The sequence below is a fragment of the Zingiber officinale genome, chromosome 1A (assembly GCF_018446385.1).
Source record: "Zingiber officinale cultivar Zhangliang chromosome 1A, Zo_v1.1, whole genome shotgun sequence".
In the NCBI taxonomy this organism is placed as follows: Eukaryota; Viridiplantae; Streptophyta; class Magnoliopsida; order Zingiberales; family Zingiberaceae; genus Zingiber; species Zingiber officinale.
In genome coordinates, this window is record NC_055987.1 from 189,128,886 (window position 1) to 189,145,426 (window position 16,541).

The 16,541-nt window shown below is 30.7% G+C and overlaps 1 protein-coding gene across 1 annotated transcript; it reads left to right on the forward strand.

The window, feature by feature from the left end:
• Positions 1-6,501: 6,501 nt before the first annotated feature.
• Positions 6,502-11,890, forward strand: LOC122038791 (palmitoyl-protein thioesterase 1-like). Its single transcript, XM_042598733.1, has 12 exons — positions 6,502-6,836; positions 6,914-6,998; positions 7,861-7,912; positions 8,005-8,025; positions 8,120-8,173; positions 8,788-8,838; positions 9,122-9,184; positions 9,568-9,633; positions 9,770-9,808; positions 10,158-10,280; positions 10,489-10,581; positions 11,511-11,890. Exons 1-12 carry the CDS (start codon positions 6,707-6,709, stop codon positions 11,685-11,687), a joined length of 954 nt encoding a protein of 317 aa, XP_042454667.1. The 5' UTR covers positions 6,502-6,706; the 3' UTR covers positions 11,688-11,890.
• Positions 11,891-16,541: the final 4,651 nt, after the last annotated feature.

A 16,541-nucleotide genomic window follows, 5' to 3' on the forward strand; every position in this document is an offset into this window, starting at 1 on the left:
GTACCTGCACATCTCGATTTATGCACTTCAAAAGTTGAAAATAATTCTTCTAAGGTAATAGATTCTAAGTCCTTAGAGATATAGAAGACATCTACTAGTGATGCCCATTTTATATTTCTAGGGAATGCATTAAAAGCGTACCTTAGCGAATCTTGGTTACTTACCTTTTCTCCGAGATTCGAAAGTCCGGTGATGAGCTCTTTAATCCTCGAGTGAAGGTGTGCAATCGTTTCATCTTCTTCAAAGCGTAGGTTGGTGAGTTGGTTGCGAAGTAAGTCCTGTCTCGCAAGCTTGGCTTCAGACGTTCCTTCGTGTAGTTCAAGGAACTTCTCCCAAATCTCCTTTGCTGAGTTATAGGTGATGATCCGGTTGACTTCTTGTGGTGGAAGGACGCTCAGCAGATGGAACTCTGCTTTGCCGTTAGTCACGTAGTCGGCCTGCTCCTTCTTTGTCCACTGGTATTCTTCCTTACCCTCGGGTGCTATAAAACCAAATTTTATTATTAAAAGTAATTCAAAGTCGGTTTTAAAAAATACCTGCATTCTCTTTTTCCAGCTAGCGAACTCCCCCTCAAATTTTGGTGGGTATATACTCGGTCCGGCCATTGATTCGGTGCTTCGATCGGCGGTTAGTCCTCATGAAGCATCCTGGCTCTGAAACCACTTGTTAGGACCATTGGTCGGCTAGAAAGGGGGTTGAATAGCCCTGCAAATATTCAAAATAAACGAACCCTTCTCGGACTTAAAAGAACACTTGCATAAAATAATTCAATGAACAGAAAAAAAACGAGGCTCGGAGGTTTTACTTGGTTACAACCGGGGAGGTTGTTAATCCAAGGAAATGAATCACACTACTTTCTCCTTCAGGCAGAGAAGTCTCTTACAGCAATTTACTCACAAAAATGAAGAAGTTAAATAAAGAGGAAAGCATGTACAAGTGTTGCTCAATAATTCTTGTTATTTTTTAGCTTCTGGACCAAGGTTGTATTTATAGCCTTGGTCAGGGCGCCTAGAAGCGTTTCAGGCGTCTGGAGTGGGATAAAATTATATCCCTGACACAACGGTCAACATCCACGTCGAAGTGGATAAAAATGGTATTCCGGACGCTTGGACCCTAAAAGTCAATAGGGTTGACTTTTTCAGTCAGGGCCCTCTGCTCCGATGCTGCTCGCCTCGGTCCAGGTCTTCCACTCTGGCTCCGCTCGCTTGGGTGATTTCGGCCATCCAGAATAGGGCTCACCCGAACTCAACTTCCAACCTTCTCGAGCAACCTTCTGCTCCGGCTTCTCGTCCCTCAGAAACGTCGTGTGTCTCCTTCTCGTCCGCCTGTGTACTCTTCCGCAGCACCTCGTCCCTCAGACGCAACGAACCCGTTGGCTCTCTCTTGTACCGTCCTTCTCACTAGCTACGTCTTTTGCTCAACTTCTTGTGCTCCTAAGCTCCTGCACACTTAGACACAAGGTTAAACATAACAATACCTAACTTAACTTGTTTAATCACATCAAAACTATATTGGGGTACCAAAAATTATAGCATAAAAATAAACAGTACGAGAAAAATTATCCATCACATTTGTTTTTCCATAACATATCAGAGGATGAGAAAAATTAGCCAAATATTTTTTTAACAATCCATTATCATCTGATAATATCGTTGATGCAACACGTGCCCGATAATTGTTCATCTTCACATCATTGGCAAGCCTCTAGAAATAATGGGATAGACACTCGACTCACATGCAAGCATAAATACCACAATCAAGAGTGGCACCTTGATGACAACAATATGCTCTGATCACCTCCTGACTGCCTATGGCTAAACCTGAAAGATGAGCAATGCAACCAGCCAAAAACCATGCATATAAAATAGGGAATGTTTTAATACTCAACCTTAAGACTTATTGGAGTATAATATTGTCAAACTCACATATACTCTGGTTGTCCCATCTGAAAAGGAATCATGGTTGAATTTCGTAGTTTGAATTTTCCTTCAAATACTTCAAAACCCAATAGATACTAATGACACCTGTCATTAATAGGGAAAATTATATATCTGCGTCTTGTAATTATATCTTCATTTAGATCCTGTAGTCTTCCCCTGGTGGTCAATGTCAACTTGGCAAGAAAAGGTTCATATTCCATGTTTTGTAATTGTTTGTATTTGCCATATACCTCCAAATGCAGCAACACTTCTTGCTAGATATTTAAAACAAGAGTACAAATATTATCTTAATCCATCTTAATCTAATAACAAGTACAATCAAATATTAACTGTGCTACGAACTTACACAGTAGTGTCCATACAGTATATCTCAAATCCATAAGTTGGACTCTACTTTTTCATAATTCTCATGTAAACGTTTATGATTTGACTATCAACAGACTTACTAAATAAAAAATGACAGAATATAGGTTCAAGCAAGATCAGGAAGTCATCTTGCCAAATGGCAACACTACATGGAAAGAAAAATTATTTCCATTACAAATATTGAGAAAGAAGTGTTAAGAAAAAATTTAACATATTTAAATTAAATTTACTCCAATTCATCCCTAGATAGAAATTTTATCAACACCTTTCTCTCTTCTTCTGATACCTCTTTATGGCCACAAAAATCACCTTAGCTCCCTTTATATGCATCCATTTTATTCTTTGCAGGACTTTTGCCATCCTTCTCAACATCTATGATAGATTATCTATGTGGCAATATATTTAGTAATATAAGTTAAAATCCATACATGTTTAGCGACAATATATAATAACACACAAAAACTATTAGACTTAAAAATAACCATTCTAGGTTATGCTCCATCTACCTGTTTTATTTTTTCCTGCTGCATTTTTGTGTTGAGCTAGGGGGAGTCACAAACATTGACGTCTTTCTTTTCGCCACATAATCAACCCTATTCCTCATATTATCCACAATACAAGATTGAAAAAGACTTATCTTCTCTGTTTTTGAAGTAGCAACATCACTACCAGAAACATACTCTTCACTTGAACCACTATTCTTTTCTACTTCCAATCCATCACCATTAGATCCTACCAATCTAGTGTTTTTTTATTCAATTGAGAAATAACATCTTTTACTATTAAATTAACATTATCATCCAAGTTAGGAGTTAGATCTTCATTCACTTCCACATTCAACTCAAATAACCCAGCAAATTCAGTCTCACCATCAATTTCGACTTCAACATTCTTATTCTCTTTAAAATTAAAATTTTCTTTCTCACAACATATTTTTCGCTAACCGGTTTGACCTCCACATCATCATTACTCTTTTCTTCACTGTTTGATTCAATCATCATCTTCTTATTAGCTAATCTATGACATCTCACACAATGCTTTTACTATAAAATTAAGAATAATATAGTAAAAAAAAATGTCTTATCATCATCATTTAACTTAAATAATTTCACATCATTATTTAACCTAAATAATTTTATTATTTCAATATTTACCAAAGAACTTTCTTATTTATCACTTAACAGAATCTCCTCATCCGGAAATGGTACTATATCCAACACCTTTTCATAATTATAGATAAAACATCACTTTTACAATCATATTTAGAAAAAATATACTAAAAATATAGCAACTTACCCTGCTGAAATCAATGTCAGTAAAAGTCTCTCGACAGCATCACGTTACATGGAAATCTTACTCCTTTCCCAACGAAACAACCTAGGAAAATACCAAAAAGACCGTGCATGTCCAAATGAATGTATTCTTTCATATAACCATGCATGAATACACAAAGATATTATTACAATAATATAAAATATATCACAATCGCATTTTAAAAATTAAAAACTTACCATCAGGCCAACAGTACAACCATCTACATATTTTTTGCTTCCTTCCAGCCTATTGTCATTATCGGTATGTAAAATAAGTTGGTGGCACATAAATTTGTATGCTGCATCTCCCCACGAGTAATCAAAGTGTAAGATACGGTAATTTAAAAATAAGTATTATTGGATAAATAACCTTATTGGAATTTTTAGGAATTAAAAAAAAATCAAGATTTAAATGGAGTCTGTATCACATGTTTAAGGGAATGAACCTATTGTGCTTAAGGAAAGCTGGTTTGGATTATCATTTTAGTAGGAGTTGATTGGATTAATCAACATAAGGTTGGATTTAATTAACCTAAGGTATAACATTATTAACCTAGGTTTCTCTTCCTTTCCTCCCGATTCCCTCTTCACTTCTTCATCGCCGCCTACCCCCTCCCTCTTCATGTGCATCGACGATGCCACCACCACCATCATCCCTTCGACTAACCTTCACCGTAGGTCAAGTCCTTGTGTGGGATGGCTCGAACGTATATGTGTGCCACGGTTCTAACCTCGAATCCCGTCGACTAACTCTCTACCTCTAGGGTTAGTGTCGGACCTCTTCCTCTACTCTGAAGTGAAGCTCCCTGCCAGAATCCCTATTCCGGCTAGAATCCTTGTAGGCGTTAGTGACCTGAACAGAAATTAGAGATCAATTGAAGGTAAGATCTCTTGTTTAAGGGTTGTAGATTTAGATTTGGGGATAATACTCAAATGTAAATGTATTGATAGTGTTTTAGGGTATTGATTTGGGAAATTAGCAATTCCACCTTGCCTTGGCTACAATTTTCGGCAACAAGCACTTCTCCGGCCATGAGTCAACAATAGAGTGGGTGAGTTTTGGATTAATTATGCTTGTTGTAAACCCTAATTGGAAGGTGAAATGGTTAGGGTTGCTTAATCTATTTGGTCATGGATTAGAGATTCATTTATGAGTTGATTTCTCTAGTCGGATTAATTCACAAGGATATTGGCTATGAAGAAAGTATTGGATTATCAAATGAAATTGAAACATAGTTTCTTAATTGGATTAGGATTATGTTTAGCTATTTGGTTTATGATAAAACTTATCTATACTATGCATACTATGTTGCAGGACCTTGATTTGAGATGAGCGTCCTGACATGGGTTTGGTTAACACGATTGACAAATAAAGGCGGATATTTCTTCCTTGGTCTCTTTAGTTCTTTAAATTTAGTGCATGATTATTTTTGATTGATGGATTATGTTGCTTTACCTTAAATCTATCCGTATTGTTATCCTGCTTGATATATGTCATTTATTATACATGTATATGATGTCGGTTGTATTGCTTAGGTGTTACGAATAGATCTGTTGCTAGTCCCCAGTGAGTTTATTGATCATTATACTGTATATGTCGATTCCAGATTGGGTATGTGAATTTATTATGTCATTTTCGATCTTGATCTTATGTCGATTCTAGATCATTATACCGTATATGTCAATTCTAGATTTGGAGTCGCGAAGTTAAGGAGTGATGCGTCGGATGTTGAGAGAGAAATGAGCAATTGTGTGTTTTAAATCCAAACAAAGGTAATATGGTAATTTTGACAAGGTTAGGGAGTTTAAACAAATAAACTAGTTTAGTCAAGTATCGAGAACAACTTTATATTGACACAGGGACTGAATGTAAAGTTTGATTTCCGATTGGGGATTTAAAGATAATTTCCTGAATTTACATACTCTAAAACAATATTAAATTTATTTAAATATGAAAATGTCAAGTTTTCATATAAGAAAATGACCCAAATGCCCCTTTCTCTAATAATAAACTCAATCTTATTGAATATCTTTGGGATGATCAGTTCGACCCCATAAAATTTTTTCACCGGTCACTAGTTTAAATTGAGAAGCATTCGTAGTGATCGGCCAAAAAACTCAGTATCCTTTGGTTGCACGTCACATTTGAAGAAAAAATTTCTACAAATTCATTATAACTGGAGATTTGACTATAAATATTTGGATGACAATCTAAATATCCTACCACTGTCATACCCTGCCCCTGCAAATGCTCCTTTCTCCAAGGTCCAATCAATGTATACCTTGATTAATGGAATGGATCCATTCCGCTTAATCATGGTTAACCTACTTGATTTGCTACAAATAAGGAATCAAAGTGACGTAAATAAATGAATAAATTAATTAATTACAGAACAGACTGATTTATCTTTAATGAAGGGAAAAAATAATATTTTTTAAAAAATAGCAAACATTTATTAATGATTCATCTACAATAAATGGAAAAAATTGAATAATATTCAAGATTAAAAAATATTCACTATTAACAACTCATACGTAAACATGGAAATAAATTAAAAAAATAAATTAATATTTATTTATAATAAACAAGGAATAATTATAAGTTCTACTTTTATTAATTAATTTATTTTTATTTAGTATTCATTGTTGACTCTAATTTATAATATATATATATATATATATATATATATATATATATATATATATATATATATATATATATATATATAAGTATTTAATTATTTTTAAATTAATATAATTTTTAATACACACGCTAAATCTGGACACCTACATAAATGGCACACAGTTATTGATAGAGAGAGAAATGAGTGAATCGACCAAATCACCGCATAGGAAAGTATTTCTATCGACTTCGTTACTTGTTTCTATGAATCTATTATTGGATAACCAACTCATAGCTTTGCGTGTGCGGGACGGCCTTTATCCACCAATCAATCAACGGACAAAATCGACGGTTTTATAATTGACCCTACCGCTCAACGACCTGTGCGTGCTGCTGCGATTGCAAACCAACACCAAGAAGCAATCAAAGGAACAAAAAATCTGCTAGAAATCGCAGCCTGGTGAATGAACCCTAGATTCCTGCAGAAAAGGGGTGCGGTGATGGCATCAGCTTTGCTAAAGGCGATTTTTGTCGTCCTCCTCCTCGCCATCTCAGCTCCCAGTTCGTCGTCGATCCCTTTCGTCGTCTTCCACGGTATCGTGGCTTTTTCTCCTCTCGACTTCTTTTTTTAAAAAAAAAAAACTTTGCGAGGTGTTGTCGATGTTTCTCAGGAATCGCAGATCAGTGTGATAGTAAAGAGGTTTCACAATTTCCTCAACTTCTGAGCAACTGGTCTGGCTCCAAGGGCTACTGCATGTACGTTGTAGTCATCCGTCTCGCTCGCTCACTCTTGCAGTTTAAATAATTCCAGTTTTTTTTTTTTCAATTTATCGATTTGGGTTCGTAGTGACAACAATAAAAATTTATTTCCCACATGAATTTGACAAAATTAAATATATCTAGAATGTCTTTTTTAGCAAGGTTTTTGAATGACCATGTACCACAAAGGAATATTATTTTTCACAGTTCTCTTAAACTGTTTCCAGTTGTCTCACCTAGGGATGGCGAAATTTATTAACTTTAGTTGTAACAGACAAGGAATATTTTTTTTGGATAACAGATGCTAACTCTAGTAGCAGAAGTATCAAAGCTTTGATTAATGAAAAGCCTGCTGTTGGAAACAAAAGGAACTTGAGATATGCTCGTTGGCATTATGTAATGGAAAGTTTTCATGGAATAGACAATACTTTCCTGAAGATAGCAATCAAAATGTGCCATGAACATTTTAATTCTGTTCAAATATTTAGCATGTGGCAAATGGTGTTTTATTTCCTTTTCCTTTTCCTTTTCCTTTATGAACAAATATTATACTATTTTACTCAATACTCATTGGTTACTGGTATCTTTCTTCTCCTTTGGAGGTATTTTATTAGAAATTGAGTTTACATCTGATGTTTGAGGGAGGAGTTTGGATAGTTGGAATGTTCAACATACTTGCAGTTGATTTTAATCATTTTATTCCGTGCCATATTTATATATTGTGTTAACAAAGTTTAGTTATCTAGTCCAACATGCAGATGCTAGTAGAAGAAAATGATATAGCAATTTTATCTTTACATTGATATAAATCTTCCTGTTTCTGTAATCACTTTTTGTGACATTTTTCCTTGGTCCAAAGAGAAATTGGAGATGGATTTTGGGACTCTTGGTTCATGCCACTCTACAAACAGGTTGATATTCTTTTTAAAAAAAATACGACTCCAATTCCTAATGAAATTTGTTATCCATTCTAGTTCTGATCATCACATTTTGCATCTAACAGGCAGAAATTGCTTGCGAGAAGGTGATTAATGTGTATGGATGAAGTTCGTGACCATGCTTCTCACAAAACCAAATTTAGTACTCAAACTGCTTATACTATGTCCCTGTGTTTGCAGGTGAAAGAGTTGAAGGAACTTAGCAATGGATATAACATAGTGGGTCTTTCTCAGGTGATTTACTGTTCTTCTGTTGCTTTCATTGTATCAATCACCTGACACTACATTTATCTTAAAATGTAATTGAATTATGAAAACAAATCATCTTTGGTATTGCAATGTTATGGTTTTGAGATCTGCATCATTCATATGCACAGATATATCATGTGAGAAAATTTAATATGTTCATCATAATCCAACCGTCAAAATATCATTCTGTTCTACTTGATATCATTCTGTTTATAAATCTCCTCAGAGTCGTCACCCTCTCTTTTCTCTTCTCATCCTCTCCTCTTTCTCCTATTCTTCCTCCCCTTTTCCTTGTCTTGTTGTGTCAGTAGATTTTTTTCCTTTGGAAATTAGTATGATTATTGCATAATCTTCCAGGAAAATCTGGTATGGACAACAACAACATAAGGAAATAGTCCCCATGTTGTTCAATCCCTAGTTAGATAATCTAACCAAGTAAGCATCTAGAAACACCCTGGGAATTTTTAGCTGTAATTGTGTTTTATATTATGGATTTCTTAACTTTCTTATTTTTTCCTTGCTTGTTTTGCATCTGCCATTTGGAAATTAAGATATTTTATTTGAAGGTGTTGAAAAAGCATTCTGTTGACTCCTTTCAGGGAAACTTGATTGGTCGAGCAGTGCTTGAGTTCTGTGATGATGGACCTCCAGTAAGATATCATACGTTCTAGTTTATTGTTCCTTTAATACCTGATTGGAAGAACTGGAAATGATGGAACGTAATGTTTATTGTACAGATTGGAAATAAAATAGAATGTATCACCAGAATAAGATAACCCAAGTTATTGTAACAAAAGATTTTTTTAGCATGTGTTGAACTTGCACGCCTTAGGTTTTATTAGTTTTCACTATTTATTATTTCTTATGCTTTTCAGGGTCCATTTATCGTCAACTATTTTCTTGGCACTTAATGCATAAAGGCTCATGTAACAGGTTAACAATTTTGTCTCACTCGCGGGGCCTCATGCTGGTGAAGCCTCTGTTCCCTTATGTGGTGTAAGTTTCTGGAATTAGTCTGTTATGTTTATTCTATTGTTTGAATCTCACAAACACTAGCCATAAACAATTAGTATTGGATTCTTTTTTTGCCCCTGGTGAGATTGATTGTGGCATCCATCTTTTTGAAACTATCCATTTGCATCTAGTTATTTACTAGTAGATGAATCACGAAATTGCTTTGGTTATACTAGCTTTACATATATCTTCTCCTTCCATCTTCAGAATGATTAGCAGATTGGAATTGTGGTTTCTTTTCCTGTACTGATTAAAGGATTAAACATATGTTCATCAATGGTCATTGTCAAATGTTGTTAGTATTTCATGCTTAAGGTTTCTGAAATTTTGTAATCGTGATTTCTCTCAAAATTGCTCTACTGCAGTCAGGAACCATATGCCTCATTCTGGGTAACCTCATCAAATCACCTATCTATTCTGACTATGTGCAGGTTTGTCTTCATGACATACTACAGTTATAGTATGCAAGAAATGCAGTTTGGATTGAAGTTTCCCTTCATATTTAAAGACACTTCCAATTTTCTTCTTTTTTTTGGGTGACTGTGATTCAAGATTGTTTTATTGCAGGATCACCTGGCTCCCAGCGGCTATATCAAGATTCCAACTGTGAGTATCTTCTTTGTGGTCAATTACCTTCAGAGGTCCAATCAGTGTTGACGTTTTTGGATCTGATATAATTGAGTAATATTGCATTGAGCAACTGCCATCAACTTCTATGACATGTGTGGAGCTTCTGGAAGGGGTCATTCTTCTGAAGTTATTATATATAAGTTCACTGACAACCTTGCTCATGTTATAGCGCCACTGAATTCATGGATAACCTACTTAAGATATTTCTTTACTAGGACTCTAGGAGTCACAAGTTTATTTTTCTTGTTGTATTTATCTTACAAAGTATTTAATGCCATGATTTGATTAGGTTTCGAGTTCTCATATCCTTATACAACTTTTTTAGGACATTCCCAAGTACATGGAAAAATGCAAGTTTCTTCCAAAGCTTAACAATGAGAACTCTACTGAAAGAAATTCTACATACAAGACAAGATTCACTAGCTTACAAAATTTGGTCCTTATCAAGGTTAGTTTTGAAAGCTTCTGTCTGTTATCTTCATCTAATGCTAGTCTACATTTAGACATAAAAAATTTCTGAATGACTAGCTTTATTTAGGATATTATTTAGTACAGATGAATTTAGTTCTTTACTTTTTGACACTGGTATTCATCTGGAATTGTATCCCTTTGTGCAAGGTGAGAATATCTTACATTTTTTATTACTTGCTGGACAGTTTGAGAATGACACAGTTTTGGTTCCTCGAGAGACATCTTGGTTTGGATATTACTCAGTTGGCACCTTCAATACAATTTTGCCTCCCCAACAGGTTATATATCTGCTTTAAAGTTTCTGGACATCGCTTATATGTTTGCATAATATGGAAGAGATCCATAGTTGCAAATCTTCTATGAGTTGCTACAGTTTACTTCATTAGTTTTCACTTCTGTGATAACTTTGGTAACTTAGTTCATCCAAGAATAATGATTGATTTACAAGGCAAAAATAAAAAATTTGTTCTGCGACAGAATGCTATATATTGATTCAGTGCAACTTATTGCCATTCTAATAGTTCTCTAAATTTCAACAAAACTAGGTTTTTATTGTAGTTATACTGCAAACATACTCTAGATCGAGACACTTGAATGCTTGATTTCTTCCCAGATAATAATTTGACGAACTCATAAAATAATGCAAATCATGCCTGATATGATTTCAAAGCTATCCATAGGTGCAAAATGGATCATAACTTCCACCACTGATAATTGAATGAACACTTAGAATATTCAGCAAGATGTTAGGCTTGCTTCTTAATTAAAGTCAACGTATCCTCATTTTCTAGATAAATATTCTGCTTATTTTTAAGTTTCCATGTTTGAAAGAACTCAGATGGTATTTACTAGATATGCTGAATACCATGATTGCTATATAGGCATATACTTTGCTGCTTTTTCTTATTTACTTGCAGTTTTGTAAACCTTAATTTAAGTTGGAATAGATTGTAATGGATCTTGATTCGCCACAATTAAGATTTTGTCTATGATTAATAGTTTTGACTATATTATCTAAAATAGTCAAGAACTTGTGGTCTTAGCATAGTTTATTGAAATGTAAACATTTTATCATTGAAAATTTAGATATAGATCATTGTAAATAATTCTTCTACAAATGCAAATTTATATAAAAACAGACATTCTTTGTCTACGGTCTTTTTCCATATCGTATGCATACTTATTCTGAGAAACTTTTAACTTCTAGACCGCTCTCTATAAGGAAGATTGGATCGGTTTGAAAACTTTGGATGATGCTGGACGAGTCAAGTATATCAGTGTGATGGGAAATCATCTTAAAATTTCTCATGATGACATGAAGAAACATATTGTACCATACTTGGTGGAGAAACTAGAGGAGCCTATCCGCCAAGCTCTTCTATGATTATAGTTCTCTTCGCGCAGACTTGGGGATGTTGGAGCAAATTGTTTGTAAGCTTATTTCTAAAAAATTTGCAACTCTAATTTAAGTTGCAATGAACTTTTTTAAGTTTCTAGCTTTGGAATATAAGTTTATGATCCTAAAAATATTAAATATCTTGAATGTATATATGCTAATTTTACAATCAACTTGTGCCTTGGAAGCTAGACTGTGCTAGTGTAAAATAGTCATAAGTTGATTTGCAAATTAGCTTGCAATTAAAATTTGAGAGATTATGATTTTTTTTAGATTAAAGTGACTTTCAAAATAGTTTTTTTTGGAAAAAGAATTGAGGGAGTATGTTGATTTATAAATAAATTTACACCTTAAAAACTTAGCATTTACTATCATAAAATGTGTATTGTAAATTAGCTTGCGACTAGAATTTTAAAAATCATATATATTTTTTCAGTTAGTAGTTTTAGTACGAGTTGTAATAAGTTTGTGACTTGAAATATAATAAACATTTTGAATTTGTGGGTCACAAGTGATTTTTTTTTAAAAAAAAAATATCTCGTGTATAAAGATAAAATGTCAATTTTAAAATTCTTTAACAAATCTTATAAAAATTGAAAATTGGAAGAAAAAATTCACTGTGGCTTTAGAATTCCTCATAATCTTTCAGATTATACAATTGATGTTTACAAAGAACCCTGTCCATGCAAAACATGTTAGAAGGCTTTAATATTGCTTTAGAAAATGATTTCACTTGTCCATACTTTTAAAATGTATCATTTTTATTTTTTAATAATTTAAAATTAAAAAATATTTTAATTCCTCATATAAATCTAACAACCACTATTAAAAAAATATTAGAAATTTAATTAAAGAAATAATTGTAATATATAATTTAAATTTCCAAATTAAGAGAAGGGTAACTGAAATGAAACTACTCATTTTTATCAGTTTAGGGCAAAAATCTTCCTAAAGCTACCTATAGTCAATAATTTGTAAAATAAACCTTCACACTTATTTATTAAAGTTAAGATAAAAAGATTAAGTGGAAAAATGCATAATTTTAATGGATAAAAGTGGTGAAATATTATTTTGATAATAATTAAAGAGAGGACCTGGTTGCTCAGGGCAATATCCAACGGAAATTTTAAAGAAGTGGATTTAAGAATGTTGGTTGTAAATGAGTTTTTATTAGTACTTTTTAATTTAGTTTGATAGTGGGTGAAAATTTTTTATAGGATCGGACTAATTATTCAAGATTAATCGATTCGATTCGATTCGAAGAATTAAATATTTGATGTCAAATAAAAAAAAACATTTGTTATGTCAAAGTTATGATGCAGCATGATAAAAGATAAGTTTAAATTGTTGGGTTGTAAGATTATAAACATAGTTCCACATTGAAAATATATGGAAAATATCATCGATTTATAAGAGAAAAGATATCTCTATTGGCACATGAGGCTTTTTGGAGAGAGCCCGAGAGCAAAACCATAAGAGCTTAGACTCAAAGTGGACAATATCATACTATTATAGAGAAATCAAAATTTTTTCGATCCAACAATAAAATATCACATTTACCAAATTTGAAATAATATTTTTTATTAATATTTTTTTTAATTAGTGAAATATTATATTATTTCTCCAACACTGCTAATCCAATACCAAGTCTTGGAATTTTTTTTGTTTGTTTCCTTGTGTGCAAGACCAATGTCTCTTCTAGAAGGGCAAAGCATCCACGAACCACCTCCATATGAGATGTACGAGAGACATGAATTCAATCTATGAAGGATGCAGATGGAAACCTTTATTCTTATGAACGACCTTGATGGTGCCATGACACTGAGAAGAACAACACAAAATTCAGAAGCAAATCAAAAGGTAATAAAGTTAGTTTCTGATTTATTACCTAACGAAGTTATTTGCAGGATAGGAAAGGGCAAAGATGCCCACGAGTTTTGGATATGTCTGATCAAGTTTCACGAGGAGAGGTTGGAGTTAGACGATCAAGTCAAAATCGAATCCGGCCTCGAGTCAGATCTAACGGAAAAGCCTACTGAATTAGGGGGTATGCTCAAGGTTAGTAATATTTACCAAAATACCCCTGCAAATAGTAGTTTAAATAATATGCATATTAATTTGGATAGTTATGAAAATATACATGAAAATAGTGTATATGACAATACTCACAAAAATATTCCTAGGATATTATCTGATAAAATAAATCTAATAAATTTAGAAAAATCAAAAATTCTAAAAACAATTAATAACCGTAAAAATTCAAATGATGTCCAAATCAATTTGAATGACTCTACTTCTAAGAAAGATTCAACTAAAAATATTAAAAATATCACTTTACACAAAAAGTTAAATAAATTAATAAATTCAGTTAAATATTAAAAATTCAAATTTAAACTTAATGAAATCTGAAAATTCAAATGATAATGTTGACAAAGTCCATCTAGATAAAATTAATAAATTTTTTAATATCAATTTAGAAAATCCTATCCAACCCCAAGATAATTTAACTAACAAAAAAATAAATTTTAAAGATAAGACTAATATAATAAATTCAACTAATCATATCAATTTAAAAGGTAAATTCAACTAATCATATCAATTTAAAAGGTAAAGAAAATATAAGGATAACACTTTGATAAAATCAAAACTAAATTTAAAGAAAGATAATTAAATGAACTTAATAAAATTAAAATTGAATGAAAACTTAAACATTAAATACACTCCTTTAAATAAGGACAATTTGACCCATCTAATTAATTCAAAATTAAAAACTTACAAATTAAATAAAAATATACAAAAAAAATTTTAAAAAATCAATAATTTAGGGGAGGCTCCAAACTAGTTGTCACCTCCAAAAATAACCTACCCGACAAGATAACCAAAACTAACTTACCCGGTAGGGTAATTAGAACTAGTTTAAAAAGGAACAATAGTTTAACTTGACTTATAGTACTGGTGAAGTTTTGAATGATAGTACATTAGTAAAACTATGTCTATACATGTCTAGAAAGATATGGCTTCGACCTGGTGCATTTAACTTAGTGGAACTAACCGAAGCTACCCCTTACTGATCTTAACTAGTTAGACCAAGACTTTGTATTAAATTCAGTGGATAGGACTATTTGAAAAACCTCGAAGGCATGGTTACTCTAATAATGTCCAAGTGACTCACCATAACCCAGAAGTTTATCCAAAAATTGCTATTTGTTGAGCCCAAAGCTAAACCTGAATCTAACACAAAGTTAAACCAAATCCTAAAAATTGAACTTAACTTCATCTCACAAAAATTATAGGTTTCCCTGATTGAAAATATAGATCGGTGATATGACTAAGGACTTCAAATTGAATCAAACCAAATCGAATCGAATCAAATCAAAACAAATTAAATCGAACCAAATCGAATCGAATCGAATCGAAACAAATCGAATTGAATCGAAACAAATCGAATCGAATCAAACTAAATCTAATTAAATTAAATCTAACTAAAATAACATTAAATCTAATAAAAATTAAAGCAAATATTAAAAAAAACAAAAATTAAATTCAATTCAATTCAATTAAATTGACCTAACTTAAATTAAATTAAATTAAATTAAATCAAAATAAATTAAATTAAATTAAATTATTTTGTATTAAAATTTATACTAAAAAATATTTTAACTTAAAATTGATTTAAAAATCTTTTTAACTTAAAATTTATTATAAAAATCTTTTTAACTTACAATCACTTTAAAAATCATTTAAAAATTATTTTTAAAATTTTCTTTTAAAAATAAAAAAATCAAAATCGTTTAAAAATTGTCTTAAAAATCTTTTAAAAATTATTTTAAAAATCTTTTAAAATTATTTTAAAACTCATTTAAAAATCTTTTAAATTATTTAAAAATTCTTTTAATAAAATCTTTTAAAGTATTTAATTTTTTTAATTATTTAAAAATTCTTTAAAAATTCTTTTTAAATTTCTTTAAAAACAATTTTAAAAATTATTTTAAAAATTCTTTATTTTAAAAATTCTTTTAAAAATTATTTTAAATATTGTTTAAAAATTATTTTAAAAGTTCTTTAAAAATAATTTTAAAAATTCTTTAAAAATTATTTTAAAATTCTTTTTAAAATTATTTTAAAAATTCTTTGAAAAATTATTTTAAAATTATTTTAAAAATTATGTTAAAAATTATTTAAAATTTATTTTAAAAATTATTTTTAAAAAACTTTAAAAATCTTTTTACAAATTATTTTAAAATTATTTAAACACTATTTTAAAAATTCATTTAAAATTCTTTAAAAATTATTTTAAAAATTATTAAAAAAATATTTAAAAACTATTTTAAAAATTATTTTAAAATTATTTTTAAAGTTCTTTAAAAACTATTTTAAAAATTCTTTAAAGAGCTTTTTAAAAATTATTAAAAAAATTATTTTAAAAATTAATTTAGCTTAAAAATTATTTAAAAAATTAATTTAACTTAAAAATTATTGTAAAAAAAATTAATTTCACTTAAAAAAGTATTTTAAAAATTAATTTTACTTGAAAATTATTCAAAAAATTAATTTAAATTAAAAACTTATCTTAAAAATTACTTTAACCTAAAAATTATTTTAAAAATTAATTTAAATTAAAAATTATTTTAAAATTTATTATTTTAACTTAAAAATTATTTTAACCTAAAAATTAATTTAACTTAAAAATTATTTAAAAATTATTTTACCTTAAAAATTATTTATACTAAAAATTATTTTAAAAATTAATTTAACTTAAAAATTATTTTAAAAATTATTATATTAACTTACAAATTATTTTAAATTTTAAATTAATTTAAATTAAAAATTATTTTAAATTTT

Bases quoted from the DNA above. Each gene is read 5' to 3' on its own strand.
- LOC122038791 (XM_042598733.1), top strand. From the start codon at position 6,707: ATGAACCCTAGATTCCTGCAGAAAAGGGGTGCGGTGATGGCATCAGCT. The intron at 9,809-10,157 runs GTGAGTATCTTC...CAACTTTTTTAG, and splicing joins GCTATATCAAGATTCCAACT to GACATTCCCAAGTACATGGA. The intron at 10,281-10,488 runs GTTAGTTTTGAA...CTTGCTGGACAG, and splicing joins AAAATTTGGTCCTTATCAAG to TTTGAGAATGACACAGTTTT.